This window comes from Protomyctophum bolini, assembly GCF_963924005.1.
Source record: "Protomyctophum bolini genome assembly, chromosome: 14".
In the NCBI taxonomy this organism is placed as follows: Eukaryota; Metazoa; Chordata; class Actinopteri; order Myctophiformes; family Myctophidae; genus Protomyctophum; species Protomyctophum bolini.
In genome coordinates, this window is record NC_137875.1 from 7208214 (window position 1) to 7226907 (window position 18694).

Here is an 18694-nt window from a genome sequence, read left to right on the forward strand (position 1 = left end):
ATTGTGTTGTAACCTGTTTTGCAGGGACTTATGGGTAGACCAGGACCTTTGGCCCCGTCTGGACCAAAAGGAGATAAAGTAAGATGTTCTGTCATGAAGGGGATTCTCTAGTCTTCTTGCTATAATAATACTAATTTATTGATTCCTGTACATACAGATGTGTATTTGTTTTAGCACATGAAGCCATTTTAACAAAATAGATAATAATCATGGTTGGGTTTTGATTAAACCACTGTTCCATTCCTTACTATCAAACTTATAATAGTAAGTTTGTTACTTCCAGTTGAGTAAGAAAATACTGCCGAAGCAGACAAGCCGCAGCACTCCGTAAAGTCCTTACGGTGCAAGGCTCGAATATACACGTTGAACTGAAGAAAATGCCAGCACTCGTCTCGTTGTACTGTATGTCCCTTTCATATGAATTTATTTACCTGTGACGTTGATAACCAAGGCGTTTGGGCCTGTGTGGCCTTCGTCAGCGTTACTTCTTATTTACCTCTGAGGTTGATAACCAAGGCGTTTGGGCCTGTGTGGCCTTCGTCAGCGTTACTTCTTGTTTACCTGTGACGTTGATAACCAAGGCGTTTGGGCCTGTGTGGCCTTCGTCAGCGTTACTGGGCCTGTGTGGCCTTCGTCAGCGTTACTTCTTGTTTACCTGTGACGTTGATAACCAAGGCGTTTGGGCCTGTGTGGCCTTCGTCAGTGTTACTTCTTATTTACCTCTGAGGTTGATAACCAAGGCGTTTGGGCCTGTGTGGCCTTCGTCAGCGTTACTTCTTGTTTACCTGTGACGTTGATAACCAAGGCGTTTGGGCCTGTGTGGCCTTCGTCAGCGTTACTTCTTGTTTACCTGTGACGTTGATAACCAAGGCGTTTGGGCCTGTGTGGCCTTCCTTCGTCAGCGTTACTTCCAGTTGAGGAAAATTAAGTACTCCATGTCAACCGCAGACCTTGACAAGGTTATTCATTTAAGTGTTTTCAGTTTACTATAGCCTACAGCTCTATAATTTTTACAACTTGTTTCACCTGTTTGACTCTTGGTTGTTGCCATTCTGATTGTGTGTGTGTGTGTGTGTGTGTGTGTGTGTGTGTGTGTGTGTGTGTGTGTGTGTGTGTGTGTGTGTGTGTGTGTGTGTGTGTGTGTATGTGTGTGTGTGTGTATGTGTGTGTGTGTGTGTGTGTGTGCGTGTGCGTGTGCGTGTGCGTGTGCATGCGTGTGTGTGTGTGTGTGTGTGTGTGTGTGTGTGTGCGTGCGTGCGCGTGTGCGCGTGCGCGTGCGCGTGGCAGGGAGGCGAGGGCTCACCAGGCAGACCGGGGCTTCCAGGACCTCCTGTAAGTTCCTCCTTCCTCCTCAGGCTCTCTCTCTCTCTCTCTCTCTCTCTCTTATCTCCACTTGATTTCGTCGACTAAAACTATAACGAAAAATGTTCTGCTTACCACCTTATTTCACTGACAAAAACTGAGAAAAAACTAAATAACTAAAATAAGACTAAAAAGATTGACAATTTCATCAACAAATAAAATTGAGACAGCCTTGGAACGCCCATGGGATCCCCCGAGATAAAGTTTCTAACGTTGCTTTGGAGAGGGAGATATGGAGCTCTCTGCTGGAGCTCCATTTGTTTTGATTACTCACCCCATAGAGACTTGAATTCATAGATTTCTTTCTTTTTGTTGCATTCTAAGCCAAGAATACTTTGATGACCAGTAGTGGTTCCCTACGGAGACGCACACAATAGCCTCCTTTGCTCCCTGTACTCTCCTCAAATGATTGATGCAATTATCTATGAATCAATGTACTATAGTATGTATATGAGCTGTTTGAACTTGTAAGAGGCTTGTCATTGATTGATCCTCAAAAGTAAGGAACAAACTATGTCCCTTATCAGTTAAATGTCTTTTAGTTTGCAAATAAGGGACAATTCCATGTTTCAAGGGGTACTATCATATGTACAAGCTCACAACACGTCAGTGTAGAAATGACAGTATAAAGTATCAAAAAAATGAAATGAAAAATGAAATTATAGTATAGTATACCCAAGTTATAGCTTAATTAAGTGTAGCACTTTAATAAATATACCCTAGTGACTTTACGCCACTGGGTTCCCTTCCATTCTGGGCTTGTCCCCTTCACCCAGGGGATGCGAACGCCGTTGCTCACAGCGCTTAGCGAGGAGAGAGCAGTGCCAATGAGCACAGTGAGATTGTGGAGACCTGCAGGGAGGCAGGCTGGCAGGCGCTGGTGTTGTTCCTCACTTTAAAAGGCCAGTGAGTAAGCACTTCTCTGAGGCCAATCTATAATTCATCAGGCGTCCCCTTGAACCCGCCGTGCCCTCCTCCCTCCTCCACACCACCCCCAGGTCTCATAAACCGCGGTCGGGACGGGAAGGACGCGGGATTGGGGCTGCGATGCCTCTGAAAAAAGGGCACAGGCATCGTCCGCTATAGCTTCTAAACGACAACCTTGACTTCTCTTCGATTCCTATAGACTAGCTAATTTCCAAATATGATCACTTTACTGAAGGATACAGCCAGTTTGTTTTCTTTTTTATTCCTGTCTACCTTCTCCCAAAAGGTGTACATTTCAGATTTGTCTCTAATCATCAACTCTGTAATGTTCAGTCACTGTATCAATCTCTCTCATGTAGCATTTAAGGGTTTAACTGTTGTAAAACTGCCCCAGACCTATAGTTTTCTCTGAAAGTGTGATCTTGTTGTAGATCTGTTGTTTTCAGAGTGCAACCAAACATAAAATGACTTGGTCTTTTTGTTCTACTGGATCTCATCTCCACTAGTCCCTCCTTAACATTTTAGTCTAGTTTTTATTTGTTGACGTGACCATTATTGCCAATATATTTAGCATTAGCTTTAGTCACCATAGCTTAGTTGTTATTTAGTTTTTTATTGAGTTTGCATCGTCATTGTTTTTAGTCGACGAAATCAACACTCCAGCCCTGCTTAGCGTGTGTTTCTGTGCCTCGTGCAGGGTGTTCCCAGTGTGGAGGGCAACGGCAAAGGGATGAGCAGTCTGTACAAGCTCCAGGTGAGGGCGCTGTTCACTAATCACATGACCACGCTATCATGAACTGCAGTACACCTGTTGTACGGTTTTTAGTTTTTTTTTGTCAGAAAGACTGAAAGTCTTTTCATGGTTTAAATTGTTTATAATTGAAAAAAGAAAATCGTAATATTGAATCACAACAGTCATTGAATCGCAATATAATTAGAAATCACCCTGTAATCGTCACCCTGTATATGTACCAATATTGCATCGAATCTGGAGGCAAGAGAATCGTCCCACCCTATTCCCACTGAGCATTAACTGGTCTAAAAGTGAAGGTTTTTTACCGGTCTAGTCTTAGATTAGATGTTGAATCAACATCATTTCAACATATTATGGACGGTCTGTACTTATGTACAAAAAAGCTAAGACTAGATCACTAAAAAACGTTCATGTAAATGCATGCGAGAAGTAAAATAGCTAAACATGAATTGAACAGACAGTATTAAACAACTTTTTTCCCCCTTCACTTCATACCGTGAAGATACAGTATTCAGTCATATAATGATAACGGCAGTATCTTTACAGAGCGGCGGAGCGACTCTAGGACCTCCTGGACCCCTTGGCCCACCGGTAAGGGACATTTTGCCTGAAGCAACGAAAGAAAAAACCTTTTTACCTTAAAAAACCTTCCCTTGCCCAGTGAAATATGTAATGAATGAATGTAATGATATGGCATTGGGCTCCACGACCTGGGCTAAAGCTGAACATTACACGATTTACATGCTGTATATTGGAGTGAGTGGTGCTGGAGTGTTATCTGGCCCTCGGAAGCCCCCTGTGTGTCTGTCGCATTATGTCCTGTTCCTTCCGAGAGAGAGAGAGCTCGCTGGGCGCTGAAGAGGCTTCCTGCCTCTCAAACAGGTGTGAATGAATGACAAGCACAGCGTCGCTGATACCGCCGCTGTCGGGTGGAAACCTCCTAAGTCCAAAACTGTTTCTTTGCTGGAATTAATGGGGGTGAGAGGGGGGGGGGGGAGAGAACCAGCGGCTCAGTGGAAAATAGCAGAACTATACAAGCTCACAACAATGAATCATTTTGCATCATTTTGAGCTTTAAAAAAATATATATATAAATAAATTGAGATACAAGTTTTTTCTGCCCGACAACCACGATTATGTAGAACGGACTCAGAACTTAAGCCGCTCCGCTCTGCACCGCCCGGGGCCGAGGCCATGTGACCCGGTTTCCTTATCAGCGCGCCCTGCTCTGCTGTTATCAGACACACTGTAATCTCACCCATTCATTGCATTCACTCACTGCACAGTGGTGGGGAAAAGTACACTTTAGTTTTTTTTACTAAAGTATCATATATACCACAATCTAGAAATACTTGGTTACAAATAAAAGTCCCGGTATTTAAATGTTACTTGAGTAAAACTACAAAAACATTGGCATCAAAACGTACTTAAATTATACCAAAAGCAAAAGTACTCATTGTGCAGAATGTCCCATTTCACAAGTTCAAAATGTACACATCTTTTGAAAATAGCTGATCTACATTGTGAGCTTGTAGATCTGCTATTATGCTGCTATCAAATAGCCGACATATATAATAAGACTAAAAGTGGTTAATGCATGTTTTGTAATAATAATACAAATCTTCAAAGTAACTAGTAAGTAAAATGTTCAAATAATTGTAGTGGAGTAAAAGTTGAATATTTGCCTCTGGGATTAGAAACTTCAACATTGTACTTTTAACCCATTTTGTGGCGGGAACCCCTTTTGGTGTTGCAGATCTAAAAAGCGCTTGCAGATCTACAAGCTCGTAGCGCGCCACCGAGTGTCGCGCTACGAGCTTGTAGGTCTGCTATTTTTGAGAAAAAATCGAAGAACGGCTGACATAGAAACATAGCTTTTTCAGAAAACTGTCAGGATGTAGAAGAACATTTTTGGAATCTGATCTCAGGTCAGAATGTACTTGAGCACATGTACTGTACTTAGTTACTTTCCAACGGAACACAGACATTCCAACACCCCCCCCCCCCCCCCCGTACTGCCGTACAACAGTATAAGAACGGAGGCTTCTCCTGCTTCCATCACGGCCAATCGGCTCCAACGGAGCAATCAATAAGACAGCATCTTAAGAGGGAACGGGGTCTACATTCATCAATAGGCTGCTTACAGTATATGGTGGGAGATCGCTGGTGCCACATAAGAATGTACAACGCTGCATATTAATGCTACTATTCATGATCTATAGTTTGTTAGATCTAGTACTGAACTTAAGTACAACTTTGTGGTACAGTATTTGTACTTTACTTGTACTATTTCCAATTCCCTGTACTTTTACTTCTACTCCACTACATCTCAGATCAAAATATTGTACTTTTACTGTACATTTTGATTAGAACACACCATTAGAACCTCTTCAGCGCTGTATACATTTCAGCTCACAATGCGTTGCGATGCACATACTGTACTGTGCCAAGTGATCATTTATAAAATGCATATGGATGATAGATATGTGTTGATTGATGTGATGTGATTGCTGCATTACCAGTGTTTTCCACATGGTTAATCTGCCTTCTCCTCCTCCTTTCCAGGGTCCCAAAGGAGACGATGGATCTGCTGTGAGTTGGATTTTTATTTTTTTCATTCAGTTATATATTAATGATATACCAGTAAGACGCCTGAGGGCGAGAAGCGAGCATGCATCCGCCTAGTTGGCGGCAGACTGCTGGGCGAGCGCTGGTGCTTTAGCATGGGGGGGGGGGGGGGGGGTCAGATCAACATGGAATGAATTCTGTACTGGCCATATAAGGAGCATGTCTTGAGTGTACATGGTTTGATGAGGTTAGAACAGGTCAGCTCCATACAGTATATGGAGAACTAAGGGTGGTAGAGCGGAGACCTTCTCTTGAGTGTACAGGGTTTGATGTGGATCAACATATGGAATGTCAGAACAGGTCAGCTCCATACAGTATATGGAGAACTAAGGGTGGTAGAGTGGAGACCTTCTCTTGAGTGTACAGGGTTTGATGAGGATCAACATATGGAATGTCAGAACAGGTCAGCTCCATACAGTATATGGAGATCTAAGGGTGGTAGAGCGGGGACATTCTCTTGAGTGTACAGGCCCGTGTAGAGTTTGAAAGGAGTTTGACAGGTACAAGGGAGACATCGAAGATTTACTTGCGACCGTCTACCCCACAAATGGAACCCAGGTTCCAACCCATTGTTTAGCAAACACTGTTGTAGCACTAGCAGACCTCTGCTCTCGACACACACAACCTCCTGCAATTATCAAATTACTCTGGCATTGTATTTTGCCATCGGGAACTTACACTATGAACCCCCCACCCACCACCACACCCACACACACACCTTACTGCCCTGAAACTATCCACAGAGCTGAGACATGGCAGCAATACAAACCGTCTCATATCAACTTGAATTCTTTATTCTCGGGGGACCAATTGCATTTTCTCTCTCTCTCTCTCTCTTTCTTTTTTTTATTGTTTTGTTGCAGGGGGGCGATTTTTCACCGGGATGTTAATTTGACATTTTAATAAATAGTGCGAGCGGTGCCTCAGTGCCGTAGCGGAATTGCCCCAATCCGTCTCCACCATGCTGATCCTGGGGGCTGCACGGCCCACACTCTCCCTTTAGCCACACTCGCTTATTCATGACAATCTACATGTGTGACGATTACCCACGCAATCCGTCTATGTCACAACGCGTTGGCCCCCTCTCTCTTTCTCTCCCTCTCTCTCTCTCTCTCTCTCTCTTTCTCTCCCTGTCTGTCTCCCTCTCTCTCTCTCTCTCTCTCTCTCTCTCCGCTGCGTAATGACATTTCTCCATGGTAGCCCGAGCAAGAGGACACCAGACGGAGGCCATCACTTTGTTCCACTACAGCTGCTACATGGAGAACGCGGGCCTCTATTTTTAGCGTCTAATTGTACATTTCAAAACGGAGCGTCTTGTCTCGGCACGGCTGGAGGTAGAATGTACGTGCCATGTACTGTAGCGGCCGTGTACACTGTACAGTATACTGTAGGACTATATTTAACCTCGCATCCGTATTGCGGGACTAATGAGCTTACGAAGCGTTGCGGTACGACAAGTGTGAGCTTGTAGACTCTACTATAAAGTGTATAAGGGGGGGGGGAGCATAGTGACGTGTTCGGTAGGATTTTGGCTTATTTGGGCGCCATCTTTCCGCCGACATGTAGGCCAGTAGGATGCTAGGCTACTTGGCTGCCAGTCTGTAGTTCGTCAGTTTGCTTGTCAGTGGCGTGTTCTGAGTGAAACGCCTCCCTATACACTGGCCCTATACTTATGGCCCCTGCTGCAAAAACACGACTAAGTAAATGGTTTAAGTGGATACTGTAATTCACAGATAAAGTCAAGAAAAAAAAGATGGATAATAATTACTTTTGCTTTTCTTTGATTTTTTTCAATAAAGACAAAAATACGTTTTAGCCCTTGTTTTTTACCACTTTTGGATGACGATGATAATGGTGCGCATGCTAAATGATTAGATAATGTGTCGGTACAGTACCATAACAACCCACCCGTCACTCCACATCCATGATGACAGGTCTGCTGTTTATTCATGTCTAACCAGGCACAGCGAGAGACGAGCTGTGAATTCATGTGAAATTGTTTCCCTTGACAGAAATTAATGTACTCGCCTTATCGTCTCTGTCGGTTGTAAACCTCATATTATGTCCTAAACTGTTACTTTTCAGGATTCAAATTTGAAAAGTAGCAAAAAGCAGCAGATGTACAAGCTCAAAACGCGTCGCAAATGAACGTGTGGATCTGCTACTTATGATGTAAAGTCAAAGATATTTTGTCATTAACTGTGTGCTAAATGGTTGATTGACCATGATAATGATTTGTCATTAATGCACTTCTGCGTTGCTTTCGGATCTCTTAAAAAAATTACCCTTAAAACTAAGAAAATCGATGAAAAAACATATTTATCTAATGACAAATGTCCCAAGAAACTAGCTGCACTCTGGGAGAACAGAGCAGCTGAATTATTTGTTTTGATTAGTCGTTCCATGAGGCTGGTTTGAAGCACGACTAGAAGGCTGTTTCAACCAATCAGAATGCTTCCTCGGGGGGCACGGTGGCACAGTTGGTAGTGCTGTCGCCTCACAGCTAGAAGGTCCTGGGTTCGATTCCCGCTGGGGACGCTGTGGGCACTGGCGGCGTGTTCCCTCCTCCACGTCATCAGTGCCCATACCTGAGGCGGGGGTTGGCGATAGGGCCTTTCTGTGTGGAGTTTGCATGTTCTCCCCGTGTCCCCTAGGGTAGATACCCTCACAAAAACATGCTGTAATCCTGGTCTCTAAAACTACCTCCCCCTGGCCAGCCGGGGCGCCTGATGGAGGGGAAAGGAACTGGTCGGAATAACGTGTCCCTTCCACGCGCTACGTCCGGCCGGGGAAATTCCCCTCTGTCAGGTGAAAAGAAGCAGCTTGGACTCCTCATGCATAGAAGGAGGCATGAGGTCAGTCCGCTGCCCCCCCAGGTTGGCAGAGGAAGTGTATAGCGCCCAGGATTACTTAGATAATTGGCACTGGGTGAAAAATAAAAACTGGGTTACAATTTAAAATCGTGGATAGATCGAAACGACCTATTGTATACCGGTAATAGTGCTTACAGTAAGTGGTTGATTCGTAAAGTATTTGTGTACATTTTGTGAAGCCCTAATCTGATGTAAATGTGCTCTCTGTGGACAGGGGGAACCAGGACTCATGGGACTGCCCGGTCTGGAGGGTCTGCCCGGGGCCAAGGTACGTTCAGCATGGCATCTGGGGAACCCCAGGGGTCCTCGGGGGGGTTTCCAAGGGGAACCCCAGGGGTCCTTGGGGGGGTTTCCAAGGGGAACCCCAGGGGTCCTCGGGGGGGTTTCCAAGGGGAACCCCAGGGGTCCTCGGGGGGGTTTCCAAGGGGAACCCCAGGGGTCCTCGGGGGGGTTTCCAAGGGGAACCTTGAGGGGGTTTCCAAGGGGAACCCCAGGGGTACTTGAGGGGGTTTCCAAGGGGGTCCAAGCCATAAATCAGTGGTTTTCAATCCTTTTCAAAACTTTAATATTTCGATATTTCTTTAATATTTCCGATAACATTTTGTCCACAATTCCACGATTGATGTTGGTACATCAGAGAGACAACAGGCAAACGTTGATCAAAAATAACAATTCTTCTACTGTACATTCTCTAATTGTGTTAGACTTCTTGCATATTAATGCAGATGTTTAACTTTTGAGAGTTATCTTTAACTCTCAAGAGCTAAAGATAGGCAGGCAGGATCTCCTGTCTGCCTAGGATAGAAGTTTCAAGAGCTCAACATCTCGCTTCAGAGATGGCACTTAACCTCCATTAAGACATTATAGCCATTAGACATCTGAACTTGACTCATTAGGCACAGTTGGACTGTATGTATCGTATGTAGCAATATGCATATAGCATTTTAAAAAATGCTGCTGGTTTTTGTAGTGTATTGTCCTTCTTGTTTTTGTATCTATGGTTGTCTGTATATGTTGAGCATGAACCAAGACAAATTCCTATCAACTTGTTGACATGGCAATAGAATTATTTAACCTTGAATCTCTTAAAGATCTATAAGGGTCCAAACTCCTTCATTTTGCTGTGGACCACCTGCAACCCCCTCAAGGGCCACCGGTGGTCCCCGGAACCACTGGTTGAAAACCACTGTTATGTAAATGATTGATCGTTAGAAACCAAATGGGCCTGTAACTCTAAGACCGTACAAATGGGCCTGTAACTCCTAAGACCGTACAAATGGGCCTGTAACTCCTAAGACCGTACAAATGCAACCAAATGGGCCTGTAACTCCTAAGACCGTACAAATGGGCCTGTAACTCCTAAGACCGTACAAATGCAACCAAATGGGCCTGTAACTCCTAAGACCGTACAAATGGGCCTGTAACTCCTAAGACCGTACAAATGCAACCAAATGGGCCTGTAACTCCTAAGACCGTACAAATGCAACCAAATGGACAGGTCTGTAACTCTTGAGAGTACGAGTTAATTTGGTTCCATTTGTACACTCTGAGTTATGGGAGTCCTTGAAAATGAAATGTCTGAGAACCCACTGTACCAGCTGCACTAATAATATGCCATAGTGCCGTAGTAAATCAGTGTCATACTGTACATATTCCGAGACTGACATCCAGTAATTGGGTCTCATGATCAAAATAAGAACATTATAACGGTGTGTAAATGTTCCTCGGGCGAGGCCAAGTTTGTGCTGCGGACACCGACATCGACGATGACCCCCTGGTTGAGAATCTCTACAGAGCTACAGTACCGTCTGTCATCCTCCGTGACGTAAACAGATTAGAGTGAGGGCATGCTTCCTCTCTGTGAGTCACATTACAGCAGTAGCACGGTGCAGCGGCTTGAGCACTTACCAACACTAACCCATTCTGACCGGGCACCCATTTTGGTGTTAGCATCATGTTATGCTTTAGCTATTGAAAAATAGCAGATCTACAAGCTTGTAGGTCTGCTATTTTAGAAAAATCGAAGAGCGACTGACATTTTTAGAATCTGATCTCAGGTCAGAATGGGTTAATCAGACAAGTGTGTGTCCAGTGGAAACCTCGTATGAATCTGATCTCAGGTCAGAATGGGCTAATATATTCTTAACACTTATGCACTTCTTAGAGTTGTATATATTCCTTTACGTCTTGGCCCAGATATGCTGTCTGTAAGACCCCCCCACCCTGTCCACTTGGCTCTCCATTCAGCATCATGGCAGAAAACGTCTATTTACCTTGCATATGTATCTGGATGGCAAAATCCGAACCGGTTTAGTATTGATTTGTTGCGAGAGGCCTGCAGATCGCAGGAATGCCCGAGCCGAGAGCCAAGGAGGCATTGGCTAAATTAATTCAGTTTCAGTGTCTGTGATAATTGGCAGTCGCTATAGTCGCTACATAATCTTTGTGTTTCCTTTGCTTGATGTTTTGTTGTGTAAAGCACATTGAATTGCCTTGTGGTTGAAATGTGCTGTACAAATCAACTTGCCTTGCCGTGTGTGTGTGTGTGTGTGTGTGTGTGTGTGTGTGTGTGTGTGTGTGTGTGTGTGTGTGTGTGTGTGTGTGCGTGTGTGCGTGTGCCGTGTGTGCGTGCGCGCCACATTGTTTCAGTTTTTCTCTTTACAGCGAGAATGAATCGTCCTAGAGGGGAATATTGTCAGGAATGTGTACTCAGTAGCAGAGTGCTAACACATAAAAGCACAGTGAAGGTCGTGCAGTGTACTGTTCTCACAAATCCTCAGTATTCTACTGTACATCATCTGGAACACTTTAGAGAGAGAAAAAATGTTTCTTTATCTTAAAAGAATACAATAATGAAATGTGCCCTTTTCTCAAGTATATTCCAAGAAGCAGCTGTGCACTGGGTTCAAGTGGCATGTGGGGTGTAATGTGGTTGTTTCTACGCATTGTGGCACCTATTGTAAGACTGCTGGAACTTTTCCCTTTTCCCACAGGGAGATATCGGCCTCCCGGGCATCCACGGAATATCAGGGCCTTCCGTGAGTCACTTGTTCTTTTCTCCGTTTCTTCTTTGCCATTTGAAATCCAACCCTGAAGTAGATGAATGACCTGCAACCAGATGTAAATGTACCATCGTACTGTACTGTACTGTACTGTACTGTACTGTACTGTACTGTACTGTACTGTACTGTACTGTACTGTACTGTACTGTACTAGGAATGCACGATACATCTACCATCATGTCGGTATCGGCAAATACGGCAATAATGCAATATTGATATTGAACCGAGATCAAAATGATAATATAGTCTGTTTTACGGTAGTTTGAATGTGAAAAATGCGACGGTGAAGGCTACAGATTCAAATCAGTGTTTTCTGCTTTCCAAAGTTGAGCTAATCCTGTGCATCAGCAGTCCTAATACATTATGCACTTTTTATTCTTTTTTGGTGTAAAGTAAACCCTACTGGAAACTTGCATTGTAACATCAATATCGGTGGATTATTTGACCGTGTAATTAACCGACACTTGGCCAAGATGTCCATATGGTGCATCCCTTGTGAGTACTAAAACAAGGACGTCCCTGAGAAGCGGAGGGCTTCGTCGCTCCCAAAACTGTGGAACGAACTCCCTATTGCAGTTAGAACTGCATGACTCACTCCCAGCACTTAGACGTAGCGCTAAAATGTACTTTAGATGGCATGTTGTTATGTAGATGTTATGTAGACAGATACCAGCCGGTCACTGTTGACCTGGTATCCTATACTGTTCATAGTTTCAATGTACAGATTCTACAGTAGATTATTTGACATTAAGGTATACTGTTTAGACTGATGCTAGGTTATTGGTTTATCTATGATCGTAGATTACACATTTTTATGCATTTGATTTATTACCTCATGTTTACCCTGCTTACTGTAAATCACTATGGATTAAGAGCGTCGGCTAAGTGCCTACATTTCAAATTGTAAATCGTAAATGAAATGAGAGTGTGAGTGACACCGCCGTTGAACCTGTCTCACGCGCGCTGCTCTCTCCATGATTGACAGGGGAAGCCTGGCGCTCGCGGAGATCCAGGGATCCCAGGAGAGCCGGTGAGCCCGAGCTTTTGACTTGTCTTTCAGCTGTCACTCTGCGCGTCATCCCTTTGTCACCGCTGACTGACTGACTGACACCGGGGCTTTTTTCTTGTGTTCCCTGACAGGGTGAGCGGGGGCCCATCGGAGAGACGGGATTCCCAGGGCCCGAGGGACCCCAAGGCGTTTCGGTACGGTTCCTACCTTCCATTGTTTATTCAGGAGAGGTCCCGTGCTCTGAGTCGGGGCTTTGGGTCGTTCACTTGTTCCTGTTGCGTCAGCACACTTGTACCCATCCGTCGCTGTCGGCCGGATATACCTTGTTATCTCCCCTTGTGACATCTTTCTTTTTATTCTTTTTTTTATTTTTTATAATTGAATGCCCTATTTTACACTTACACAAGCGAAAATAGCCGATCTACAAGCTCCACATTTCTCTGTATGTTTGTCTTATGACGGTGTGGCACGAGAATAGCAGAAATAGCCGCTCTATAAGCTCACAATGCTCAAGACGTGACATATTAACAGGAGCTTCATTGTGACTAAATAATAACTGCATTGGATCCAATTTGAAACACAGGTTCTCTTTTTCCATTTCCCGAAATGTAAGCAGTGTTAATTTTGTCGACTAAGGCTAAGACTAAAACCCTAAGGTTTTTTATATTTAGTCGACTAAGACTAAACAACTAAAACGACATGATGTGTTAATCAACAGACGAAGACTAAGAATAAATCAGAATTTGTTTTAAAAATTAACACTGAAAGTAAGGGCGTTTTTGGCTACGATGTCCAAGGTGTCCGCCCGACCACGACCGCATTGTTGTTTTAAACACAACGTGGACAAAGTGCAACGTTTCAAGGATGATATATTACGGAGAAATAACCATGTCAGCCATCACTTGTTCTGCACGACCATTACATGACTGTATAATAATGAACCATCAGAGATGGTTTCTGTAGTGTTCACATCATGGCAATCAGGATCATTATTACGGCATGCTTGAGATACGTCTCATTAACCGTGGAGATTACCAGGAGTGCAACAGCGCCGATCCAATCCAAGGTTGGGAATAATAATAATAATGTCTTTGTTCTCTTTGCGTCTGTTTCCCTTTTGCACTGCAGGGGAGATCTGGGAAAGATGGAATTCCTGGATATGAGGTGAGTCCTCCTTTCCTCTTCTATAGCACAGTTTCTCAACGTCGGGGTTCACCAGGGGTCCAATGGTGGGACCCTTGTGAGTCTGTAACTCTGAGAGCATGCAAATGGTACTCAATTTGGTTCCATTTGTATGTTCTCCGAGTTAAATGAACACTGATGAATTGTACAGTGTCAACTGGGGGTCCCAGAGATTAGACATTGTATCAAAAAAATCACACCTGTGTGAAGTGAGGGGCGCTAATATATTAAAGTCTAAGTCATGTTGATTACGTGATGTAATGGTGATGTAAAACAAACGGTGCCAACACAAACATTAAACGCCATTGTTCCCATTAACAATAAAGAGACAATATGACGTAATGAGGCACATTATGACGTAAAGTTTCCCTTAATTTTACAAAACAAACATTGAACTAAAGACAAACATTAAACCTGTATATAGGAAAGGGGAGTCCTAACGCATATCAAACTGATGGACCCTTGAAATGAAAAAAAAAAAGAAAATCACTGAATTAGTTTAACTCTGAGAGTGTACAAATGGAACCATGGACTCATAAGGGTCCATTTGTACACTCTCTGAGTTCCAGACCCATTAGAGCCCAATGTGGACCTCTGCCTGGGTCCCCGAGCCCTGCGCTGACAACCCGGTGCCTCATAGAAGGTGCTTCACATCATCCCGGGCTCACAGAGAGATGGCACAGCAGATTTCTATCTCCCTTCCCCCAGGCTATGGCGTCCTGAGAGTGCATTAGACGTTATTTGCATATTTGAGCATTTAGTGATAACAACTAAATGGAATCCTGCAGATTTAAGGCTTTGTTGACTTTTACTCTCTTTTTTTTCATCCTAATTATCCCATTCTGACCTGAGATCAGATTCATACGAGGTTTCCACTGGACACACACTAGGTCTGATTAACCCATTCTGACCTGAGATCAGATTCTAAAAATGTCAGTCGTTCTTCGAATTTTTCAAAAATAGCAGACCTACAAGCTCGTATCGCGCCACTCGGTGGCGCGATATGAGCTTGTAGATCTGCTATTTTTCAATAGCTAAAGCATAACATGATGCCAACACCAAAATGGGTGCCCGGTCAGAATGGGTTATGCGGTTAATGCCTTCGGGGCAATGATGAAATTGCAATTGTAATAGAGAGCGGCTAACCCTTTGAGATGAGATGAAATGGTGCTTTTAGATGGACCTATAACAATCAAAACAAATATTGATGCAGTAAGATCTGTTTATGAGGTGATTACCCTATCTACAATCTCGTGTTACGATTAGCAATTTAGGCGTTTAGCAGACTTGCAATAAACTAAATAATCACATAGAGTGCATATAGAGAACAGTGTAGTGCCTCGATCAACCTAACATCTGTCTAGACAACATGCTATCTAGATAGCATGTTGTACATTGAAACTATAGGATACCAGGTAGACAATCAACCTAGGATCTGTCTAAACAACAACTAAATCACATTCTGTACATGTGTGGTATTAGACACCGTGGGGTACTGTACACTGTACAGCACATAGAGAGTACATAACATAGTCATAGACATACCAAACAGATGATATACAGTCAGATTCCTTTGAATGAAATAGCTCTCTGACTAATACTGCTTGTCGCTTTGATATTGCAGTGCGACTTTATCATCCAACACTTGAATGACAGGGTCGACTCCTCTCTGTTTATTTTTTTTTTGTTTAGTTATTGTTCTTCCATCAACATCTCACTGCAGCACACACACACACACACACACACACACACACACACACACACACACACACACAGACAGACAGACAGACAGACAGACAGACAGACAGACAGACAGACAGACACACACACACACAGACACTCACTGTGTGTCCTCTCTCTGGTGGCTCTGCCTCTGAGCTTCTCTGGCGGAATCGGTGGGGCCACAGTGCCATCTAGCAGGTGACTTTGGTCCCTGCATCCATTCCTCCTCCTCCTCGTTGCCAGCAGCAATACCACTGTATCATTGTTCTTGTTACAAGTCCTGGAATTCAACGTTTACTTCAGTAAAAGTATTGGTATCAAAATGTATTTAAAAGTACCAAAAGTAGAAAGTACTCATTATGCAGAATGTCCAAATTAATAAAAAAAAGTATACACATCTTTTGAAGATAGCAGATCTACAATCTCACAATGCGGCACAATGCAACGCATTGTGAGCTTGCAGATTGGCTATTTTCAAATGGCTGTAGTGGAGTAAAAGTATAAGGTTTGCCTCTGAGATGTAATGGAGTAGAAAATTACATTTATTATTAATATTATGATTTAGAAACAACGTACATCTATTTTTGAATAGCCAAAGTATAAAATGGTTTAATGGATGTTTTGTAATAATCAAAAATCAGCTAAATAACAACTAAGTGAATGTTTACCTCAAAATGGCATTCAACTACAAGTCAAATCTGTCAGGTGGAAACCTCATACAGTATGTACAGTCCAACATGGTAACTTTGCATGATTCCAGTTCAAAACTATCATAAAACATTTCAGGTCTACAAGCTCTAAACGTGTGTGTCGGTCATATTTTTTTCCCCCGTGAAGGGGACAAGGACCGGCACATACAGGGATCTCCATATATGGGCAATGAATCATGGGCATAGGCTATCAGTCAGATTGGCGGTGTGATGTAGGTGTGCCTGAATACACTAAAAAAACACACAAAACGTTAAAATATGGAGATAAGAGGTTTCAGCCTGACAGCAACGTAGTTAAAGTAAAATGTACTTAGCTACGGTATACTTTCCGACCGCCACATGCTCGCACGTACATATTGCTTCACAACCGACTGGCTTTGAGGTTTTCTAATGTAATGCTCGGTCGGGGAAGCACATTTCAGTGGGCACCATGATAGATTTAAGCCCCCCTCCCCCCCATCAGGTGTTGCGTTGGGGGAATACGGAGTGCGGGCAGATTAAAGCAGGCAGAGTAGGAGTGGCATCAGAAAGATATGCCCGCTTATTCTGCTTTTAAAAGCGACGGTCGTGCCACATTGTCTTGTTGCATTGGCTCCTGTAATCCTGCAGGAAATTGATAGGAAGAAGCTCTCCCAGAGGAAATGAATGAATGCAGTCAGTGAGCAGAGCAGCACACAGTGGGACAATAACAGGAGAGCAATGAGGGATGATAGCAGGGGGTGAAGCATATATATACTGTACGTCGAATCAAATCACATTTATATGCAGTATACGTAGCACATTAAAAACAACTCCCATCGTGTCAAAGTGCTTCAGAAAAAACTGCTATACAGCAAAAAGAAAAAGAAAAGAAACAGCAATACAAGACAGTCAATGATAAAACAACACAGATATAGTACTCAGACAATAGAAAAACATTAAGAGCATTACGAAAGGCAAAGGCAAACCTTTCTTAAGGTGCAAGTTCATCAGGGGGATTCAAGGCTTGTGAATATAAAAGGGTTTTACATGTCGTTGCTGTTGAAACCTGCTATCTACATACATTCTAACATGTTGTGTTTGGTGTTTGGTTGATCTCGGCCATTGTTTTTCATCACCTTTGAGAGCAGTGTTGCCTGATTTCGCGAGAGAAATATGCAACTATCTATGAAAATGAGCCCAAAAGAAGCGACTTATAGGCCAAGGTTGCTTAATATAAGTGGAAATGGCAACACTGGCAGCGTGCTTATACTGATAATATTCCACATTGTCATGGAAGAGGAGTCACTAAAGCGTAACTTCTCCCAAGAGCAAACAGCCCTTCCTCGCGTGGAAGGGTCAGAGACGGTGTCAGTGCCTCATGTTCCCTGTACTCTTCACACCAGTGCACCTGGCTGTACATAGTGAAATACACCCATTCTGTCTCCTTTCTGTTCCCCAGGGGGCCACAGGTAGACCAGGGGACAGAGGATCCAAGGGAGAGAGGGTGAGTACCTACAGTACCGGTCTATCGGTTTCTATTGTCCTGTTTGATCCAACAATTGGATACTCTTTGCGACCAGGTCGCATACATATACTATGAAAACGTACATTTCCCGTCGGTTAATTAGTTACCGGTAGTCACCTCCACGTCATGTGATGTCACGTGACATTATCAGGAATGGAGATCCCTGATGTCATCAATATTAAGCCCATTATATGGAGATGTCATCAATAATATTGGCCAGCAACTCTACATCTGACCTATTGAAACCCTTAGATCTCCATATATGGAGCTGACTTGTTCTGACAATCGATATGTTGATCCTTCCCCATCCATCCGTCCTCTTCGATGTCTCCCTTTTTGACTGATACCTGTCCATTTAAACTCTGGACGGGCGTGCCCCAAAGTTATTAGTACTGTCAGCCGTGCCCGGCAGCCGGCGAAAACTAGAGTTCTCAAGACACTGCCCCCGCTGCCACCCTTAGATGGTACCCTTACTGTACGTGGTACAGTAAGACATTAAAGCCAAAAGGATGACACGAAACAAGTTCTGCATGGGGACAGAACCTAAAGATAATTCCCATGAATATCAATCTAAAGTTCCCTCCTCTTTTCTCCTTAGTGTTAAAACAAGACTAATGCCTCGCAGCGCATGAGATCAAACTCAATGCAAATTCCCTGTTTTGTATTTAAAAGTCTCAGTTAAAGAGCTCTGCCACACCTTGTACAGTAATCCATTCCAAATGTGGGATAATACGGGACAGAAAGCAAGACTCATGGCTTTGCAATAGGCCATGTAGTCCCTCAGGAGAGGTGACCGAGTGGACACACACACAGAGTAATTGGTGATTGTGCGTGGCATGTCTAATGGGACCACGTTGGTGGATGTCCAGCCTAAATAGAGTGATGTCAGGGCTGGCCTCGTGTGCCTTCATTACCCTAACGCCTTGTTGTTTGTGCAGGAAATGTGTATAGATCTCCCCTGGAACTAGATGTGAATAAA

The 18694-nt window shown here is 43.6% G+C and overlaps 1 protein-coding gene across 1 annotated transcript in view; it reads left to right on the top strand.

Moving 5' to 3' along the window:
* Window positions 1-18694, top strand: part of LOC308328714 (uncharacterized protein) — a 222889-nt gene that overhangs the window by 190282 nt on the left and 13913 nt on the right. The window contains exons 40-50 of the mRNA XM_080782807.1: window positions 25-78; window positions 1288-1332; window positions 2987-3043; window positions 3590-3634; window positions 5609-5635; window positions 8759-8812; window positions 11538-11582; window positions 12592-12636; window positions 12747-12809; window positions 13744-13779; window positions 17650-17694. Of these exons, the coding sequence (XP_080638933.1) occupies window positions 25-78; window positions 1288-1332; window positions 2987-3043; window positions 3590-3634; window positions 5609-5635; window positions 8759-8812; window positions 11538-11582; window positions 12592-12636; window positions 12747-12809; window positions 13744-13779; window positions 17650-17694 (516 nt within the window). The remainder of the gene's footprint in view (window positions 1-24; window positions 79-1287; window positions 1333-2986; window positions 3044-3589; window positions 3635-5608; window positions 5636-8758; window positions 8813-11537; window positions 11583-12591; window positions 12637-12746; window positions 12810-13743; window positions 13780-17649; window positions 17695-18694) is intronic.